At 41.2% G+C, this 20,124-nt stretch overlaps 2 protein-coding genes across 2 annotated transcripts in view; both read left to right on the forward strand.

Annotated features, from left to right (window-relative positions):
• Positions 1–115: 115 nt before the first annotated feature.
• endouc (endonuclease, polyU-specific C) lies at positions 116–6,114 on the forward strand. The gene is made up of 8 exons (XM_079501371.1): positions 116–273; positions 679–735; positions 840–939; positions 1,034–1,145; positions 1,299–1,420; positions 4,608–4,720; positions 5,001–5,151; positions 5,410–6,114. The coding sequence occupies exons 1-8, from the start codon at positions 257–259 to the stop codon at positions 5,680–5,682; spliced, it is 945 nt and encodes a 314-aa protein (XP_079357497.1). The 5' UTR covers positions 116–256; the 3' UTR covers positions 5,683–6,114.
• Positions 6,115–7,352: 1,238 nt separating this feature from the next.
• Positions 7,353–20,124, forward strand: part of polr3b (polymerase (RNA) III (DNA directed) polypeptide B) — a 42,792-nt gene continuing 30,020 nt past the window's right edge. Inside the window, exons 1-12 of the mRNA XM_079500877.1 lie at positions 7,353–7,560; positions 8,099–8,131; positions 8,233–8,289; positions 8,371–8,435; positions 8,520–8,595; positions 9,997–10,097; positions 10,432–10,523; positions 10,958–11,075; positions 12,884–12,992; positions 15,803–15,925; positions 19,401–19,517; positions 19,627–19,761. Of these exons, the coding sequence (XP_079357003.1) occupies positions 7,489–7,560; positions 8,099–8,131; positions 8,233–8,289; positions 8,371–8,435; positions 8,520–8,595; positions 9,997–10,097; positions 10,432–10,523; positions 10,958–11,075; positions 12,884–12,992; positions 15,803–15,925; positions 19,401–19,517; positions 19,627–19,761 (1,098 nt within the window). The 5' untranslated portion in view covers positions 7,353–7,488. The remainder of the gene's footprint in view (positions 7,561–8,098; positions 8,132–8,232; positions 8,290–8,370; positions 8,436–8,519; positions 8,596–9,996; positions 10,098–10,431; positions 10,524–10,957; positions 11,076–12,883; positions 12,993–15,802; positions 15,926–19,400; positions 19,518–19,626; positions 19,762–20,124) is intronic.

Genomic DNA, 20,124 nt, shown 5'->3' on the forward strand with positions numbered 1-20,124 from the left:
CCCTGCCTAGATAACCCCGCGTCACCAGGCTTTCCACCTCGAGAGGAACCCGAACAGAAAATGTGTGCGCTGATCGCGCGCCAACAGGCTATTGTGCAATGTGCTGCCTGAGCGTCAGTGGGTCTACTACAGAGTACAGAGTTCAGTGATCGCTACAGTAGGCTGCGATATCAGACGTAGCCTAGGGCGGGCTACAGTTACTGCGATTAGACGTCGGTCCTGAATTTGGAAAAGTGGAACGTTTGCAAAACGTGTCATGGCTGCAATGACAAGGTGCGTCTTCGACATAGGATAGATAGCTAAATAACCTAACTGATACTGTTGGTGTTTTAACTTTGTGTTTCCTGTATCATGTGTTGTTTGTTTAATGTGTATTTATTGTTAGAAAAGAATGCGAATAAGGGCAGGGCAGACTTGGGAGTATTGTATTTTTTTTTAATCGTCTCTCTCTCATCCACAGTCTCGTCCACAGTTAACAGTTTTGAGAATTACAGTTGTGCTTGAAATACACTGTATTGTAAATCTCCAATCTGTTGATAAATACTTAAATCAATCCCCCTCTCTCTCTCTCTCTCTCTCTCTCTCTCTCTCTCTCTCTCTCTCTCCTCTACTTAAAAAACTTTAAGTTAAAAACACTTTAAACTTTGATTACATTTTTTTTAATGTGTGTGTTTAAAGGTTCTGCTGTTTCCTTGCCTGGCTTACAGTGTTTTACACTGAACTGGATGCCGCCAGGTAGGTTTTTATCCCCAGCCTTATGCCATTCTTGTATTTTGATTTTCAACAAGGATTTATTTTAATTGGTAGGCTACTCTTCCTTTCTCTATGCAATTTTCTAGACCAGCATTAAACCAGGAACTGTCCAATATTTTCAATGAGCTATGGAGGATGGATGTCAATCGACTGACGCCTGGGACAGACTACACTATCAGTGTGCAGGTACATGTACCGTCCTTTAGCCTACCGTTTATTTTTAAAACAAGATTTTTAAAGTTCTGTTTCAGTCAAATAATTGGCTATATTTGGACTGCAGGGTAAAGCTGGCTTTATAAACCAAGGCAGCCATAATGCACGGGACCATGCCTCACAACCTCTGTTTTCCAATGTTAATGAAAACAAACTGGCCACCATAACCACTTATTCCCGTGAGTATTCTTATTACTATTTTGTTGTTATTGTTATGGATGGTTATTGTTGTTTTTTTCAATCATGGCACTATTCACTCTACTATGCCTCTACTAAGTTTGAATGATCCTACAGTACGTAAGGATAAATGAGTGTATGTTTTTTCTACTTAGGTTTCATGAAGCTGTTGGATAACTATGAAAGATCCACAGGCGTGGCAGAGCAAGTTACAACAGATGAGGTGACAGAGAACAACCTTTTCCTGGATACTGTCTTAGAGACAGCGGTCATGAAGGTAAATTTGGCATACTGTATGTTTTTTTAATCACTAACAAGATACACAAGCTCACGAGAACCTTGCTAAAGTAGGCCTACAGTTTGTCCTTGCAAATAGAGGTTATTATTGATGACTACAGAGAAATGTCTAGGCTATTATAAATTTAAATGGTGAATGAGACTAATTTGTACCATGAAACATAAAGCGTACACACATTTCAATAAACTATGTACAGCTTGTACTTTTTTGTACAAATAGACACACTTTGGAGAGCATAGGCCATTATGGCCCAATCCCAATTGCCTCCCTCAATCCCTGAGCCCTGAACCCTCATTGACTTTAGTGACGTCAGCTGTAAGTGCTTGAGGGTGAGAGGTTGCAAGGGCTCCAAATTGTTGTGAAAGGAATGGGACAGCACTTTGAAGATGAGTCCGCCATTACTTTGCATCACTTTATAAAAACTGTCCTTATTCACAGTCAGTGCCTACATGACATGTCTATCATGTCTATTTTAGTATTTAAACTGATCGTTTTATTATTAGTTAGTTTCATAAATACACTTTCCTGTGTAATATTACCGGGTTGTAATATTCATATATAATAATATTCATTATACATTGCATTTCCATATTCTTTTACTTTGCTCATTAGTCATTTGTCATCATATTTCCCTTATTATTATTATTATTGTTATTAAATATATAGCCTATCCTTCCATTCCGTCTCCCTTTGAGAACAGTGAGAAAGCACTATTGTGTTTGTTGACATTCTAACCGCGATACATAACTAATTTGCATACTTAAATGATTGACGTTCGGAGGATCCCCCTCATTCGCCTGGTAACGCTATGAACTGTGGGTAATTTCTTTGCCAAAGTCAGCTAAAGTCAGCATCGATGCTGACTTTGGCAAAGGGCACATAAAGGGGCGGGGCTGAGCCCTCACTGATTTACCGATTTCAAATGGGACATCCCTCAAGCCCTCGCAGACTTCACATGAACGCGCAGCTAAATCAGTGAGGGCTCATTGAGTCAGCAAGGGAGTGGATTGGGATTGGGCCTATGAACTTCCTCCAGCTGGGTGTTGGGCGAAGTTCTCTGTTTCCTTCCAAGATAGCCTATTCCCTTTTCTCTGAGTTCCGCCTCGACAGACCTTTTTCCAGGGTCTTCCTGGTTTCCCTTTGGTTCCAGTTAGGCCTGCCTGGTTGTGTCCAGGAGGCAGGGTGGTTTCATCAGGGTGTGTCACAAATACACATAAGTGTACAGATAATATTACACAATTGTAAATAATATTGAATTGTGAGGCAGTTGGCTTATGTAAAGCCAAGGTAAAGCGAAGCACCCATCCACCTCCGCAGAGGTGGCTGGTCACTCCATGTGTATTGGATGCAAGGAGGCATGTGGTTGTCTGCATTATTACAATCTATGTCTGTCTCTAGACATCCTAACTGATAAGCCTCTGATTGGTCTACCGACACTGCTGCTACTACTGCTTGTAGAAGATGCATACAATTATTGTTTATGCTTGTTTATTTGATTGAACACGTACACCGTAATATGATTTGATTTGGGTGTGTTCTAAATTAAGTGTTTGTGTTGATTACCGTGTATTAATCTGTAATTTATTTGTATGTGTAAACTTGAAACATTATTGTACTGTAAAAAGGTCTCGTTTCCCTTGATCTTTATCCTTTTTAGTATAATAGTATTAGTTTACTATAATTAGATTAACTAGAGTGGTGCCCGTGGGGCCTCTACAGCGGTGTCCGTTGGGCACTTATCTACTTGGAACGATGCAAGTTGGAAATGCATGCCCGACACAGATATTATGTCGAATTTGAAGTCTGTGGGGCGAACAGTTCTCGAGTTACGTGGATTACACACAGACAGACATACAGAGACTTGGTGCATTTGTAGATAGATACACGATAATCAACACAAACACTTTTTTAGAACACATCCAAATCAAATCATATTGCGGCGTATGTGTTCAATCAATAATTCAACCTCACGTCAGACTATCGACCATAGCTATCCACCTCGGAGGAAAGTCTGGTAAGACGGGCAGCAGTGTCGGTAGCCCAATCAGAGGCGGGGCGTTACCATGTCTAGAGACGGACGTAGATTGTAATCATGCACACTACTAGTCCCTCCTACTAGACCACTACTGCATCAAAATAAATCAACAAACAAACTATACTATAAAAACTGGTCAAACATTGGTGAAATTGTCAAATAATATAAGAAAGACAATATTTATTTGTGGAACCAAGTCAATCCATCCATCCATCTTCAACCGCTTATCTGTAGTCGGGTCGTGGGGGCAACAGCTCCACCAGAGAGCTCCAGACTTCCCTCTCCAGAGCAACATTAGTAACTTCCTCCTGGGGTATCCCGAGACGTTCTAAGGCCAGTGAGTCGATGTGATTCCTCTTGGTCTGCCTGGGGGTGTCCTCCTAGTGGGACGTGCCTCGAGGACCTCCCTAGGTAGACGCCCGAAAGGCATCCTAACCAGATGCCCGAACCACCTAAGCTGGCTCCTTTCCAGGCGAAGAAGCAGCGACTCTACTCCGAGTCTCTCTTGTGCGACTGAATCTCTAAGGGAGATGCCAGCCACCCGTAGAAGAAAACACATTTCGGCCGCTTGTATTTGCGACCTTATTCTTTCGGTCATGGCCCACACTTCATGACCATAGGTGAGAGTAGGAATGAACATTGTTCGGTAGACGGAGAGCTTTGCCTTCTGGCTCAGATCTCTTTTCGTCACAATAGTGCGGTACAGCGACTGCAATACCGCCCCTGTTACTCCGAACTGCTGGAACCAAGTCAAACTAAATGTAATGACTCAACTCCTACAATTCCAAGTGCTGGTCAGGGTGGGGGGTCCTCAGTATATGATTATTCTTGGGTCGCGGCCTGAAAAAGTTGAGAACCACTGTAGTACATATGGGGAATCGGCTTCCCTGCTTCAATGACGAATTGTTTGACTACCTGTTTTTATTTTTAAGTTGAACTTGTTTAGCTGTTTTCCTTGTATAGCCAATGTCATTAAATGCGTACCGGTAAGCCAGTAATGTAATGTAGTATATAATAATATATTACACTCATCTGAAAATCCATTGTGAATTTGTGACATTGACACTTGTAATTTGTATTTTCTCTAAATTGAGGTCAGTGATGCATTGAAGTGTTGTTTTGTTTTCACAGCGTGCACACCAGTACCTGGTGAGCAAGGGCCAGTCCAGCTCTGACTTGAGGCAGTTTAGAAGTCAGCTGTACTTAATCTGGTTTCACCTCTACCGCAGAGAAAGAAATGGAGTGTAAGACAAGACTTATACATTGTTATTACTAGCCACTTTTAAACTGGCTCCCCTATCTTGGGCATGTTTTCAAACTTAAAAATAGCTAAAATAGTTAATAATCTGTTGTATAATGAAGTATCCAGGGCTTAAGTGGTTAGAAGTCCCTCACACAAATCAAATCACACCGTCAAATTAAACAGACACCGATCAATGAATCAATGCAATCAAAGTAGATTATTTGAATGTTCTGCCATACAAGTTTATTAAGAGATTTGTGAATTCTCATTGTATTCTCCAGTATGGATTCCTCTGGATTCGAGCATGTCTTCGTGGGCGAGACCAAATCTGGGAATGAGGTCTTTGGTTTCCACAACTGGGTCCAGTTCTACCTGCAGGAAAAGAACAGACATTTGGACTACAAAGGCTACAAAGCCAGGGAACAGGACATAGTAAGTACAGTAGATCTTCATCTTGCAGCAAACCTCTACAGTAATGTACAGTATGGTTTTGAATTCAAACATTCTTTGTACTCTATTCTGTAATACTGTTTCTACGCACGCACACACGCACACACACACACACACACTCTTTCTGATTGTCAGATCATGTAGACTATATTCAACACAATATTTAATGTATTTAGATTATTAGTAGTGGTAGTAGTAGTATTTTCATTCCAAGATTCTGACATGTTTCTTCCTCCTCAGCCTGATCAAGATGACCATGTCCTGAATCTCCAGTTCAGCTGGTATGGTCTGGTGAAGCCTGTGGGTAGTGCCTTCATTGGATCCAGCCCAGAGTTTGAGATGGCCCTGTACACCATTGTATTCCTCATCAATACAGAGAGAAGCACCCATGTGATGGTGAACATCGATCAATGTCAGATAGAGTTAGTGGTCATCAGGCATGGACGATCCCTTAGCACAGCTTACCCAAAACTCCTTAGCAGCAACAGCAGACATTTCAGTTCTCAGGGGTGAGTGATGAAGCAAACGGATTGGTAGGCTTATTTAGATAATGTTCCACTGACTTTGTTTTGTATTGCAAATATGCGGGTACATGCACGTGACATCATCATCATACACAGAAGTTATGCAGGAACGCCTACTGAGTGGCAAAAAACTACCTTTTGACCTTAATTGACAGCCCTTGCATCCAAATATCTGATTGCATTAAACTACTCACTTTGCCACTTGATTTGCCACTCACTTTATGCATGCGCATACCCTCTATACATGTCAATAAATTGACTTTGGATCACTTATGAACATTAGTATTATATAAGCGTTTTTAGCATGCATATATCCTTTTTTTTTTACAATGACAAAATAGCTGTTGTTTTTAGAGAACATATTTTGGTCTTTTTATACAATGCTGTCTTACAATAACAAATAAAAAATACATGTAAAGCATTCTAATTACTGATCAAGAGAAATTATTGTTTCATATCTAATCATATTCACAAATACGTAAGGTACGGTAAGTGCTATTCTTTGGTTAAAACAAAAGGTGTTTTGTTAAAAGGTTAAAGCACTATATTCTCGTACTAATCATGCAATGACTATACTATAGTTAGTATAGTGTTTGTTTAGTAACAGGGGTTGCCATGTCTCGCCAGCTCTTTGATAAACTTCAGCTTAAGGACTTTTAATACCCAATAAAGTAAAGAAAGAAAAGAAAAAGAAAGACCATTACTGCATCAAAAGTAATCAAAAGCCTTGCCAGCATTTTACCAATTTATGTAATGAGAAGAAAGGGGTCCCGCACACTGTCTTCACTTATAGATCAGTAGTTTTATTCAGATGACAACGTTTCGGTCTAAACGACCTTCATCTGGTAACTGCAGGACCATTTTCTTCTCATGATTCGCATTTGGTTGCCAGCTCCGACGCACCTGTCCTAGTATGTGTGCACAAGGCCTTTTCGCTACCAATTTATGTAATGACAAATAAATTAGGATTTTGAATATGTTTGTGCCTACTGTATTGTATCTATCTATACATTCACTGCTCATAAACATTGACCTATTCTGTAACTCATTTACAAAACCGCATATAATATTAATAAAAAAAATAGAAAAAGAAATCGCTGCAAGCAGCGATAAGGCAGGACCAAGCAGTTTGAGAGTTAAGACCATACCTATATTGTATTACAATATTCATCTACTTTAGATAGTTAGAAACCATGTCAGAACCAGAGTGGTCAGAACATACCCAAAGGGATTTTGTTTTCAAAGACAGATCATTCAATCATGACATATGCTATGCATAAGATATAAATATGATGTCTTTATGTTATGGGACTGGGAGTATGACAGGCACATCATGTCTATACAAATGTGCAAACTATAGAACATTTATAATCTAAAGTAGGGGCGAATTATTCTTATAACTGTCAGTGCTAATCTGAATGTGTACAATACTGTGGAGAATATTGAATATACTATGCTAGCCTGTTATTAGCATTTCATTGTCCTTCATTATAGGAATCACTTATTGCAAAATTGATGCAAATTACCAACTACATGAACTATTGAGGACGCTCATGCTATATTAAATTGCCCTTGAAATACCACAAAGTGGAATTTATGGAACCCTTCTATATTGTTGCGTACACGTCACGGACCACACGGACTTTTAATATTGTAACACCAGAAGGTACGCATGTTGCAGCTACTTCCGGTGCCTGTATAAACAGGCAAAAATTAGATATATGTCTATGGGCAAAATGCTCAATTATTTTCTTATTTGTACTACAGTACTGATTACTGAATAGCAGAACCAGTCATGGAAATGCTTGGTGACGAGTTTGGGGACATGAGCGCCCAGCAACTCGCAGCTCCTGTCAACACAGTTGAGGTAAATTTAAGACAGAATATAAAGCAGAATGTCAACACGCTACTGCTGAGTGCTGACTGACCGAGTGACACGGCGTGGTGCTGGCGATGCAGTGTGATACAAATAAGTGAAAGAAGTGTGAAATGTTATTATCAGCTCAGTGTTTCTATACATATAATTGCTTTTCTAGAGAGCTGCATTTGGACACTGGCAAGCAAACACACCAAAAGAGCCCCGATTTGGCACATATCAAAAACAATATGATTATGATACTGCAGTATCTTGTAAATATCAAACTTGTTTTGTCGTAACAACTCATGCAGTTTTGTCATTTTAAACCCCAAATAAACTCAAAGTGATATCCAATTCCTGATTTCAAGAAAATCATCCAGACCAAAGTTTATTGCGTACTTCATTAGTCAGAAATGTATACAGCTCGAGGTACAGTCAGACATATTAAGGCTAAAATAACACAAAAAGTCCTGGGGACTTTCTTTTCCAATGTGGTCCTATGTTATAACATGTAAACCATATCTTTGTATGCCTTTCTTTTGGACAGGAAAAATGGAAACTGTTGCCCGCATTCTTGAAGGTAACTTGACTTGGAAACATCTGCTTCACATACATCAAGGTTAATTTATAAATGTTCATGTCACACAGTTTTACCCACACAAATCTTTGTGTTTTTGTCAGGTGAAAGGATTGGTAAAGCAACACATTGACTCGTTCAACTACTTCATCAATGTGGAGGTAACTAGGATTATATTGTGAATACGTCTTAAAGCAGGACCAATTGTGTCTTCATGTAAAGGCAAATTTTCTCCTCTGTAGATAAAGAAGATCATGAAGGCAAATGAAAAGATCACAAGTGATGCAGATCCAATGTGGTACCTCAAGTAAGTGCAAGTGCTTACTCCCACAACTCTTCACACAAACAGAACCTTTATTTTCTTTAACCAACTGAATGACTTTCTTTGCAGATACCTTAACATCTATGTTGGCATGCCTGACGTTGAGGAGAGCTTTAATGTGACCAGACCTGTCTCTCCTCATGAGGTAGACTAAGGTTCTTTGTGTTGGCTTCATTTTCACCTGGGCTCAGCTTTGATTGGCTAATCAGAAAAATGTGACAAATTATCTTAACCCGTGAACCATTCCGAGGCCAAACAGTCACCGGAATTCGGAAATAGCAGATATTTGGTGTAGCAGGAACAACTGATCTAGTATTGGACGACTCCTGTCAAGTGTATAGGGTTTAAGTGGTTAAATACAATAATACATGTTTAATTTATTCATAGTTTTTAACTATTCATTTTTTTTAATGATATATTTGGGCTTTTCTGCCTTTATTGGATAGTATTAGTGAAGAGTGACAGGAAACATGGAAAGAGAGAGAGGGTTTGACACGTAGCAATGGCCACCAGGCTCGAGATTTGAACCCTCGACTCACGTACCACATATTAGAGTTTATGGCCCTCATGTTTTCACTCCTAAAATGTATAAAACTAATAATACATGTGAAATGTCATATGAAATTGGTAGGATATTTCCAAGTGTGCAAGCAATTAAAATCGCGCAATTAAAAACAATGTTGCAAGTTAGATGCTTAAGCCATTTAAACAGTGTTTTGCATGAGCGCATACCGGTAGTATTAAATTAATAAAGACTTTTGCCACAGACGAAAAACAGTCTACTATCCATAATGTATAAATGATAGATAAGGGTTCAGGACAACGAGGCCTTTTCGTGGAGGGGTCAGAATGAAATTTGGACTTAGACTGTTTTTCAACATACAGTGACAGTTGCTTGCAAGTATGTGTGTGCGTGCGTGCGTGCGTGCGTGCGTGCGTGCGTGTGTGGACATGACAGCCAGACAAGCGAGGCGAGAGGGAAACAGTGTAGGGTAGGCCTACAGCTATTATTTAATTCATGCAGGTGTTCGTTCTTTATTTATTTAAGATACAACACACCAGTTGGGCTTGCAAGTGGCGTGCGTGTGTGTGTGTGCGTGCGTCTGTGTGTGTGTGTGTATGAGAGAGGGGGGGTGAGGCGGGCAGCAAGGCAAGCGAGGGAAACTTTTTCTATTGGCTTTTTCCATCATGTAACCATGGTTTCCATACGTTGTATGGTCGTATTGCAGTTGTTCATGTCGCAAAAACGAGGGCGAGGCATGATTTCATATGGCGTGCCAGATTGATTTCAGCCGTCACATTTATCACTGCTAGGAATGAAATTAAGGAAGGATCAGCTGTTTGTGATCACTTTATAAATGCCGTGGCGACGTGAGTGTACTACAAAACCTACACTCGAATTTGGGGCAGATTTTACACTCGATTGATAAATGAGGGCCTATATGTGCTATGCCCCTTAATCACTAGGCCGCCTGCACCGCTACAAGAGACCTTTCTAATATTTACAACTGTAATGTACTGTATATGTGCCTATTGTTTCCTCCAGTGCCGTCTTAGAGATATGACGTACTCTGCACCTATCACAGTGGACATAGAGTACACTCGAGGCAGTCAGAGAATCATCCGTAATGCCCTCCCCATCGGAAGGTATTACAACCTCCTAATATACATTTGTCCTACAATTTGAGATGTTTGTTTGAGAAAACATCATTCATCTTACATGAACTCTCTCTCTCTGCAACACCTGGCCCCTACCTACATCCAATAGAAGTTAACATCCCTACAATTCTCAATTTTTATATTGTCTTAGTTTTATACACGTCCACTGCTATAATATTATGTGTAATTCACTATGAAATTACATATATTATTTTACATATATTAACTCTTGTTTTATTGTAATATTGTACTAAAAGCAATACTACTCGACTCAAAAGTGTTTTCACATTATTTTATTTAAACATTATTATATTTTATCCAGGATGCCAATCATGCTGCGCAGCTCCAACTGTGTCCTGACAGGAAAGACTCCCATGGAGTTTGCTAAACTCAATGAATGTCCTCTTGATCCAGGTATAGAAACTATTTTATTTACATAAAACATTTGGCGTGTTGTAAGAATGTTCCCACCATTCAACCTCAACTTGGCACCCCTATTTTGGTTATATTATTTTGTCACGACATTTTCTCAAAACTTCAAAAATAGCAGATCTACAAGTTCACAACAATCTACCATAAAAAGATTTCAAGTTAGATTTCCTCATTTGTATGTAAGCTGCCTTCTTGGCTAGGGTGACTGGGAAAAGACATGGAAAATCTCAATGTGGTATTACCGTTGTTAACTAAAAAGGATCAATAAATTAAAATAAATAACGTGCTGCAAGACGACTTGTTGTGAGCTTGTAGATGTGCTATATTCTCTATAATTCGTCATATGACAAAGTATAATAGGACCTAAGTTGTTAAGTGTATAATTTGTATTGTGCTGTCCTATCTTTACTTAACAGGGGGCTATTTCATTGTGAAGGGACAGGAAAAGGTCATTCTGATCCAAGAACAGCTGTCCAAGAATCGTATCATTGTAGAGCAGGACAGGAAGGGTGCAGTGGGAGCCTCTGTCACCAGGTACTGTTACATGAGCTATTCTGATGGCAGATTCACACTGAGTCTGTTTGATTCAAACTGTTCCCGAATACGATTGCCTGGTCCCCGGACTCCCCGCTGGCCATGATTCACATTGGCCTTGATTCTTCCGCACCCGAGTACACTTCATTCAATCGTATTCAATGCTTTCACATTGCATCAATCCGTATCCGAGTACACTTCAATCGGTCCCGAGACCACCTCCATGCTGTCCCGGGAATGTTTGGGTGATCTGCTTTGGGGAACGGTACGCAGCATTCACACTACCACAACATCTGCCAAGTGGACCCGATTGCCCATCTGGGACCATAGTGTGAATCTGCCCTGAAACACAGTACAGTACAGTTGTAACTCAAGTCCATTTCTCTAAGAATATAGTATTTTTGTTGTTAATGCACTATATTCTGTTAGTATTCATTGCTATAGAGCACCGAAGTCCTGACGTCACTTTCAGTAGAGGGCACCAACACACAGGTTTATAGGTTTTTTATTTGTATTGAAATCTCCATAGGGCGATTTTATGTCGCTTCATATAAGAACTGTGTTTGAAAAATAAACCGATCACCCCGGCCTTTTCACTCATATGGATATGAAGCATCGACTGAAGGTGGAAATGTACAAATATACCCAAAGAGTAACAAAATAAGCGTTAGAAACGAGCCAAACAACCCAGAGACTACATTTCCGGGTAGGCTGCTTCTGCCCGCAGCCCGTCGCACAACAGAAACTGAACGTTAATTACGTTTATTTTTATTTTATTGATATATATATAATGTATCGTGGTTAGTACGAGTCGAGTCACCACCTGCTGAGCTTACGTCAACGAGGAATCTCAGGAACGCAATATGTTGACAGCTGGGCGTGACGTATATGCTCAGCGACATTGCATTCATATGTAGTTTCAAGGCTTTTGCGGTCACATTAATTCCATTTTCTCTAGAAACTGGCTGTATCAAATATGAATGGACATCATTAACGACGCACAGCCACTCCCCTGACAGAAACGCCGGGCTTGGTCGGTTTATTTTTCAAACACAGTTCTTATATGAAGCGACATAAAATCGCCCTATGGAGATTTCAATACAAATAAAAAACCTATAAACCTGTGTGTTGGTGCCCTCTACTGAAAGTGACGTCAGGACTTCGGTGCTCTATAGAGTGATTGTTCAGTAACAGGGGTCTCTCCAGCTCTTTTATAAACAGAAAATACATTTTTATGTGGGTTGGAAAATTTCAGACAGTCAGAAGAGAGTACCCATTTATCAGCTTCAACTTTATATTGTTCCACTTCCAATTTTGTCCACTCATTTATTTGTGTCACTTCCAATTTCACTTGTTTAATCTGTATCCTGTCTGAGTTCTCTATCCTAGTTGGATACAATTGCTATCCCAACCTGAAAATACATATTCTGTTTAATAAAGAGCTGGAGAGACATGGAGACTCCTTTTACTGAACAAACGCACTGTCCCATTGTTATACCTTTCAATCCAGGAGCTACCTCTGTGTCTCATTAGTTGTTGCTATACATATAGCAACATACTTACTATACATATAGCAACATACTTACTATACATATAGCAACATACTTACTATACATATAGCAACATACTTAAAAAATAAATGAAGCTGTAGTCGGAACATGTGATGGAACTCTCCTATTTGTTGTGTTAAGTCATTCTCAACTCTCCTATTTGTTGTGTTAAGTCATTCTCAACTCTCCTAATGTCTTAAAGCTGTTAATTATCAGAAGCTCAGTGGTTGTTGCACTGACTTTGTCATCTCATTCCAGCTCCACTCATGAGAAGAAGAGTAGGACTAACATCGTTGTGAAGCAGGGTCGCTTCTACCTGAGACACAACACCCTGTCCGAGGATGCTCCCATCGCTATTATATTCAAGGTAAGAGACATCTTTGTCTCCACCAGGCCGAAGGCATGGGGAGAGAGTATGTTTTGCACTCCGTCCGTCCGTCTGTGAACAGATAATCTCCGGCACCGTTAACCTGGTCGATGCCAAATTTTGCACACACACTCCCTGGATGCCAACGATGAACCTCTGCCCCAAAGTTTCCAGAACGGCCTGTTATAGCGCCACCGGCAGGAGGCCGACTTTTGAAAAACACATGATCTCATATTACTCCTCCAGAAATCCCGCAAATCATTACACACTATCTCTATAGTCTTGTGTTCAAGATGGATCTGTCAGATATTTCATATTCCATCCTAATTGGCTAACATTGGCTTTCAAAGTTTGCAGGATTGGCCCTTTTGAAACAAAGCCTCAAATCATGAACGCAGCGTGCAATTTACGTGAAATCTTTCACAGACTTTCCTACTTACTCCAGGACCTGCCTAAGATATCTATGCACTTCATTTAGCGGAGAATATCTCAACTGTTCTTGACTAATATGACTGCTGCGAAAAAGCTTGAATGATGCTCTTTCTATCTGTCCAAAAAATCCACCATAGACATGTTATGAGCTACTTTATGTCAAGAAATTCCTTGCAGGTGATTTTTTTCCTAAGTGTTGGAGTTTGGAAGCGCTCCTTTTCAGTAACGCAACATCCTGCTGCCTCCTGCATTATGTGCAAATTCAAAACAGGTGGTACGCAGGGCTGTTGAGTGATTATTCAATGAGCGCTTCCAAACTCCAAAATCACCTGCAAGGAATTTCTTGACATAAAGTAGCTCATAACATGTCTACCGTGGATCTTTATGAAACAAACACTTTGCAGATAGAAAGAGGATAATTAAAACCTTTCGTGCAGCTGCAATGTTGGTGAGTTTGACATAATTGAATACAATTAGACAGGACTTTGTCTGTTTGGATGTATGGGCGGTCATTGGCAAATTGTGGCTAGTTTCCACCCTGCCATTAACTTATGGAAAGATGACCGCCGTGTGCATATGGTCTATGGAGTATTCAAACATTAGTATTCTGAACATTTTGAGCATCTCAGAACATCTGTAGCTCCAACGGTTTAGAAGATAGAGGCATGTTTTAAGTGGCGGTTATTTCTAAAAGGGCGTGGTCATTTTTGGGTATTTTGCCCCGGATAAAGAATTTTTCACAGTTCCTAAGTTGTTCGCAGCGGTCATATTAGCCAAGAACAGTTGGGATATTCTCCGCTAAATGAAGTGCATACATATCTACCTGTGTATCATATCATACACATTTTTGGAACAAAATGCCTCAAATCATCCAATTGCCATCAATGGTGTAAGAACAAATGGCACCCTTTTCACATTGGCCTATTATAGCGCCACCAGGAGGCCACAACCTGACCTGGCCTGGTGGAGACCTGTGCCCCGAGGGCACTGTGCCCCGAGGGGCACTATTTCTAGTTCTCCATGATACTAGACAATGCATGCAGCAGTGTAGCCATGTGTCCAGTAGGGGGTGCTATAAGACTACATTATCCTATTGTATTACCTATTACTGCTACTCTTTTATTTATTTACTTACCATGTTGGGGGGGAATATTTCTCAAATACAGAAGTCTTACAGAAGAAAGAAAGGGGAAATGAAATACCAAATGATAAATTCAAGTATTATTTCTAATAATTATGATAATAATAGCAATAGTATAATAGAAATCGGTAGTTGTCTTTTTTCCCCATCTAAAGCCATGTATAGTCGGGGATTTCTTTCTCTGTCTCTGTCTCTTAATTAATTCTACGCAGTCACAGTTTTTTGTATTTTATATAAATTGTGTACTATACACCATGAAGGTATTGAGTCATAGATTTAATCATTTACGGAAAGTCGGTCAACAGTCAGTCACACAGTAAATTCCGTTGTGTCACCCTTATGAAAATGTCAATTATCCGACTGTTTTCATCAGCTCCCATTCTCCTGTGTGGGACTGCGTTGTCCAAACATGTCAGCAGTGTGTGTATGTTTCTGAGCTGAATTGGTCACCCGTGACCATCGGGCACATTTGCCTGCCTGTTTTGTTTGCCCTGCTCTCGTGTGTCTGGGGTGAGTTCCTCCTGGCTCTCCCCGTGGTCTGCACAGCTCCCGGGTCAGCCCTGGATGCTTTGTGGGACCGTCGCATCAGTTCCCACAGCCCCACATTTCCATAAGCAAATGTCAGACAACCTCCTAACCCCCCCCCCCCCCTACACACACACACACACACACACATACACTCACTCACTCACTCACTCACAGGTTTATATTACTATACTTGTCAGGACAGCAATTTTATAAACGCCATTGTAAATGCCATTGCCATAGACTTAGTTGCACACCGGTGTCGTACACCAGCAGATCTACAAGCTTAAAGCGTATCGCAGCACAACGTATTGTGAGCTTTTGATTTGTTATTTTTGGTGGGCACTTACGGTAACCAACCCTAACTTCTAAACCTAACTTCTGAATGCCTAATGCTAACCCCTAAATTGTTTCTTAATTGTTAGCCTAAGTCTAAAAACAGTTTGTGTAGTGAAAGTATCCTCACAATGTCTATTTCTCAAATTCTACTATATACTTGTGGTTACATTTGGCCCTCACGACTCACGAGTAAGTACATGTGTTTGTATACGACAACACAGAACAGCTGTTCTGTTCATGTCAGTGTGTCTCAATCTCTCTAATGTTAGAGTTGATGATTATGATGATAATATGAAATGAAGCTCATCTCTGGCTATAGCCTGTTGTACCTCTTCATCTAGTTCTCAGCACATCTTGTATGTATTGTACGCAGGGCATGGGCGTGGAGAGTGACCAAGAGATAGTGCAGATGATTGGCACAGAGGACCACGTCATGTCCAACTTCTCCCCTAGCCTGGAAGAATGCCAGAAGGCACAGATCTTCACCCAGACTCAGGTACTGTACCCTCAAGCTCCACACCTGCCCACTGTCATTGAACATTATTTTGTATTGGTGTAATCTTTACCAAACCACTTAACAACAATGGTCAGGCTTTCTTTGTTCCTTTGCCCACATGACTGCAGTTAACTACAGTAATCCTGGCGTCCCTATTTTTAGCAAATCTTCTAAAGCTTTTCAAAAATGTTAATTTGTTTTTACAAAATGTTCACTAATGCCTTTTATTGATAGATACAGTAGACTGACAGTAAACGCGTTCAGAGTCTTGCTCAGGGACTCTTCGTCACTAACTCTGGGGGAGCCCGGAATCGAACACGCAGCAAAGGTCGTCGGGATAGTCTAGAGAGTCGAACACACGACACGCTCTATGTGTGTCACAGTACGATTTGGAAAACCGTCGGATAGTAAAAGGTGCACTCTGTTTCACTGTCGGAGGCGCGCCTGAAGGTGACTTGAGCCACGTGAGGCACAGCCGACCAAGATAGAGCGAGCCAGTCGCCATGCAGAGTTTTGCGAAGTCACCTTCAGTCGACTCAGAATCGTAAATCATCGTTCCCCCGAGGCTCTGTACCTCAGAGACGCCCTTTCTTAGTTTGACGGGCACTCCTTTTCAATCGTAAATCGTACTGTAACATGTAAAGCTCATTTCTACATTTCTACAAAACATTTACCATAGCAACTTGATACTTCATCATAGAACAGATAGCAACTGAATACACTCGCAACGTGGAGTCGCAGTGTTTGCTATGAGCTTGTTGATTTGCTGTTTAATATATTTTCTTTTTTTATGTGGGAGGAAAAAGTTAAACATTTGTTTTGTATGAAAACAATGGACATTGTTTTTTTAACATTGTGGTCAGGTAAAGGATTTATTCACCATATTTAAATGTAGGACAAAGTGCAGGGTGGGTGGTCTCATAGAAAGTGTTGAGTCTGATTAACCTTTGACCTTGCCTCTAGTTCAGTCGTGCAGTCCTGTGTATCGTTGCCTCAGGTGTGTGTGTGTGGGTGTGGGTGTGGGTGGGCGTGGGCGTGTGGGTGGGTGGGTGTGTGGGTGTGCACACGTACACGCTTCTGTAGACTATAAAGGATGAAGCTTCCAAGGTCGCTGCCTTTGTAATTCATATGACCTTCCGCAACACTGATCCTACTTGCATTTATGTGCTGCTGTTCGCGAAGGCAAGGATAATGCTGTTCTCTTTAGAACAGCATTATCATGTAATGCAATCATGGCGTACATTTTTAAGGCCGTTGTCTTTAAAAGTTATCTAACAATGAACCAGTTTTGTTGCTATTTTATGTTTAATTTATATTGTTTGTTTCTGTATGATGGTGGCGCTCACCGAAAACTGACGATCTACAAGCTCAAAACACATCACGATATTGGGCTGGCTGATCTGCTATTTTTGGACAGCAACAGTAGGTGCGTTTCCATAAAGCCGTTTTTTTGCGCATTAAGGCTCTTGCGCAAAATCTCCTGGATGGAAACACATCAAAGTGCGAATAAGTCTCCATTTTTCGCAAAAACACTTTTTCGCTTGGAGGTTGCGGATTTAGGCTTTTTCGAAAAAATGGAAAAGCGCAAATAGTGTATGGAAACACTTGCGGAAAAGGTTTTTAATTAGAAAGCATTGAACTCGCATTATATCGCTTTTGAACAGTTGGAAAAAAAACGATGGGGAGGCAGTGGAGTGAACGGTGCATGGGAGAGTGGCTAGAGGGAGAGGGAGTGATGTTGTGGATACATATAAGGTCCCAATTTACTACTACCTGACCCGTCCGATTAATAATTGTGTAGTGTGTTCAAAGATCCCCAACCCGACCCCATATGAAGTCTGAATCCTCCCGAGTTGTTCGGGGCGCTCCGATGATTTTGATATCTGGATCGCTAGGCCTACTGTATGGATGCAAGACACACACACACACACACACACACACACACACACACACACACACACACACACACACGTGGTGTAGTAGACTAAACTTTTATATAACCTAGCTGCCTGGGTCCCTGCAGGCTATTCGATTTCGATCCATGCATATGCTTCATCTATTCTTATATATATTCATTGCATAAGATAAGCAACCTAAACGTGTAGGCTAAGTTATTTACAACTGTTTGCAGCTGCAATCAATACATTTACAGTATAAACGACCAGTATGCTCCAATCGAGTCCCGCGACATATAGGCTACATGTGCCCCGAATATATTAAGACAAGCATTACAGAACAAATCGTTCTTTGTACGTTCTTTGACTATAGGTGTCGTCAATACTGTGAAAGCAGCAGATGCCCGCTGGCTTGCTGTAGACTTGCTGACTGTCGGTCAGCCGCTGACCAGGGATCAGATTACAACGCAGTATATGGGGTCCCGTCCATTAAACTGAGAGCACGCACAAGCGCATCAAATCCCTAAATCAATGGCGTGAACATGGATTAGGACTACTTTACATGAGCCTCACTTTACTGGCAAAACAGTGCCACCTACTGCATATTTAATGAACTTGATTTCATATGCGCATTTTATCAGTTTAATGGAAACACCGACAATTCGCTTTTCTTTTTTCGACTTAATGAACATACGCTTCCTTTTTTCGCAAAGGCTTAATGGAACCGCACCTAGTGTCAAAGGTATATATACCAGTAAGCCAGGCGTCACCCAGGCGGATGCGTGCACGCAACCTCGCCCTGCTTCTCCCCCTCAGGGCGAGGTCGCGTGCACGCATCCGCCTGGGTGACGGCAGACGGCAGACTGCTGGGTGAGCGCTGGCACTTTGGCATGGGGGGGTCAGATCAACATATGGAATGAATTATGTACTGGCTATATATGGAGCGTGTCTTGAGTGTACAGGGTTTGATGAGGTCCGATCAACATATGGAATGTCAGAACAGGTCAGCGCCACATATGGTTTGAGGTCAGATGTAGAGTTGCTGGCCGGCTCCATATATGCAGATCTAGGTGATGATCCAGTCCTCTCCATGTATGGTTATCCAGGGTTAGATGAGGTCCAGTGATGTAAATATTTTTTCAATGTAATGGGTCCCGGGACCCAGGGGTGGTCTTTTAGATGGGTCCCAGGGACATTTTATGAGTACTACTTCAATGACGTTAAGAGTACAGTACTGAGTACTGTATTGCATCCCAGGACCCCAGGAGGGTGACATGAATGATTGCATCCTTTCTCAGTTTAGTGAGTCGCAGGATGCAAGCTATTTTCATCACTGGAGATCAGTGTCGTGATCTTCATATATGGAGATGGCCATATGGTGGCGTGACGTGTCACGAGGTGTGACCATATATGGAGGCGTGGGTGACTAACTAACGGACGGACAGGAGATGCAGGTTTTCATAGTAAATGCGACCTACTGTCGCAATCAGGCTTTAGTGCTTGAATCCACTACAGCAGTGTTTATTGTCCACTGTCTGTTTGACTTGCTCTTATATGCAACTGAACTGACTGCTTCTCAGGCTCTGAAATACCTTGGGAATAAAGTGCGAAGACAACGCATGTGGGGAGGGCCCAAGAAGACCAAGATGGAAGAAGCTAGAGAGCTTTTAGCTCAACTCATCCTCACACACGTACCTGTAAGTGATCACACACAAAACGCACAACAACGATGACATTCCGAGCATTTCACAGTGCCAGGTGTTGTTGAAGTCTCATTACTGAACATTATACCTGTTGTGACCTCAGGTTAAAGAGTTTAACTTCCGCGCCAAGTGCATCTACCTGGCTGTGATGGTGCGAAGGGTCATCCTCGCCCAAGGCAACAACAAGGTGGATGACAGAGACTACTACGGGAACAAACGTCTGGAGCTGGCTGGACAGGTACACTCTCATGGAGTCCATCTGCTGCAAAGCTTTCTGGGCAAAACCATAAGATTGTCTGATGTTCTTCAGAGTTACAGTCAGGAGATAAAGAAGAAGATAAATTGAAAATGGGTGAAGTCGTCCTTTAAGTAATGAATACCTCCATACAGTATGGATGTAAAACCACCCTGTTGAAATAAATTCACACTCTGTAAAGTGAGGTTTTTTACGTCATTAAAAGTCCATAGACTTGGCTGCCACATAACGTAATTTCCGAAAGCCAGACATTGGAGGGGCTAGGGCCCCTCAAAAGTTGAGAATATTGCTTAGTGCTTCACTGCTTACACACGTTACATGTCTAAAGCCGTATGTAACAGCAGA

This window comes from Electrona antarctica, assembly GCF_951216825.1.
Source record: "Electrona antarctica genome assembly, chromosome: 5".
Taxonomy (NCBI): Eukaryota; Metazoa; Chordata; class Actinopteri; order Myctophiformes; family Myctophidae; genus Electrona; species Electrona antarctica.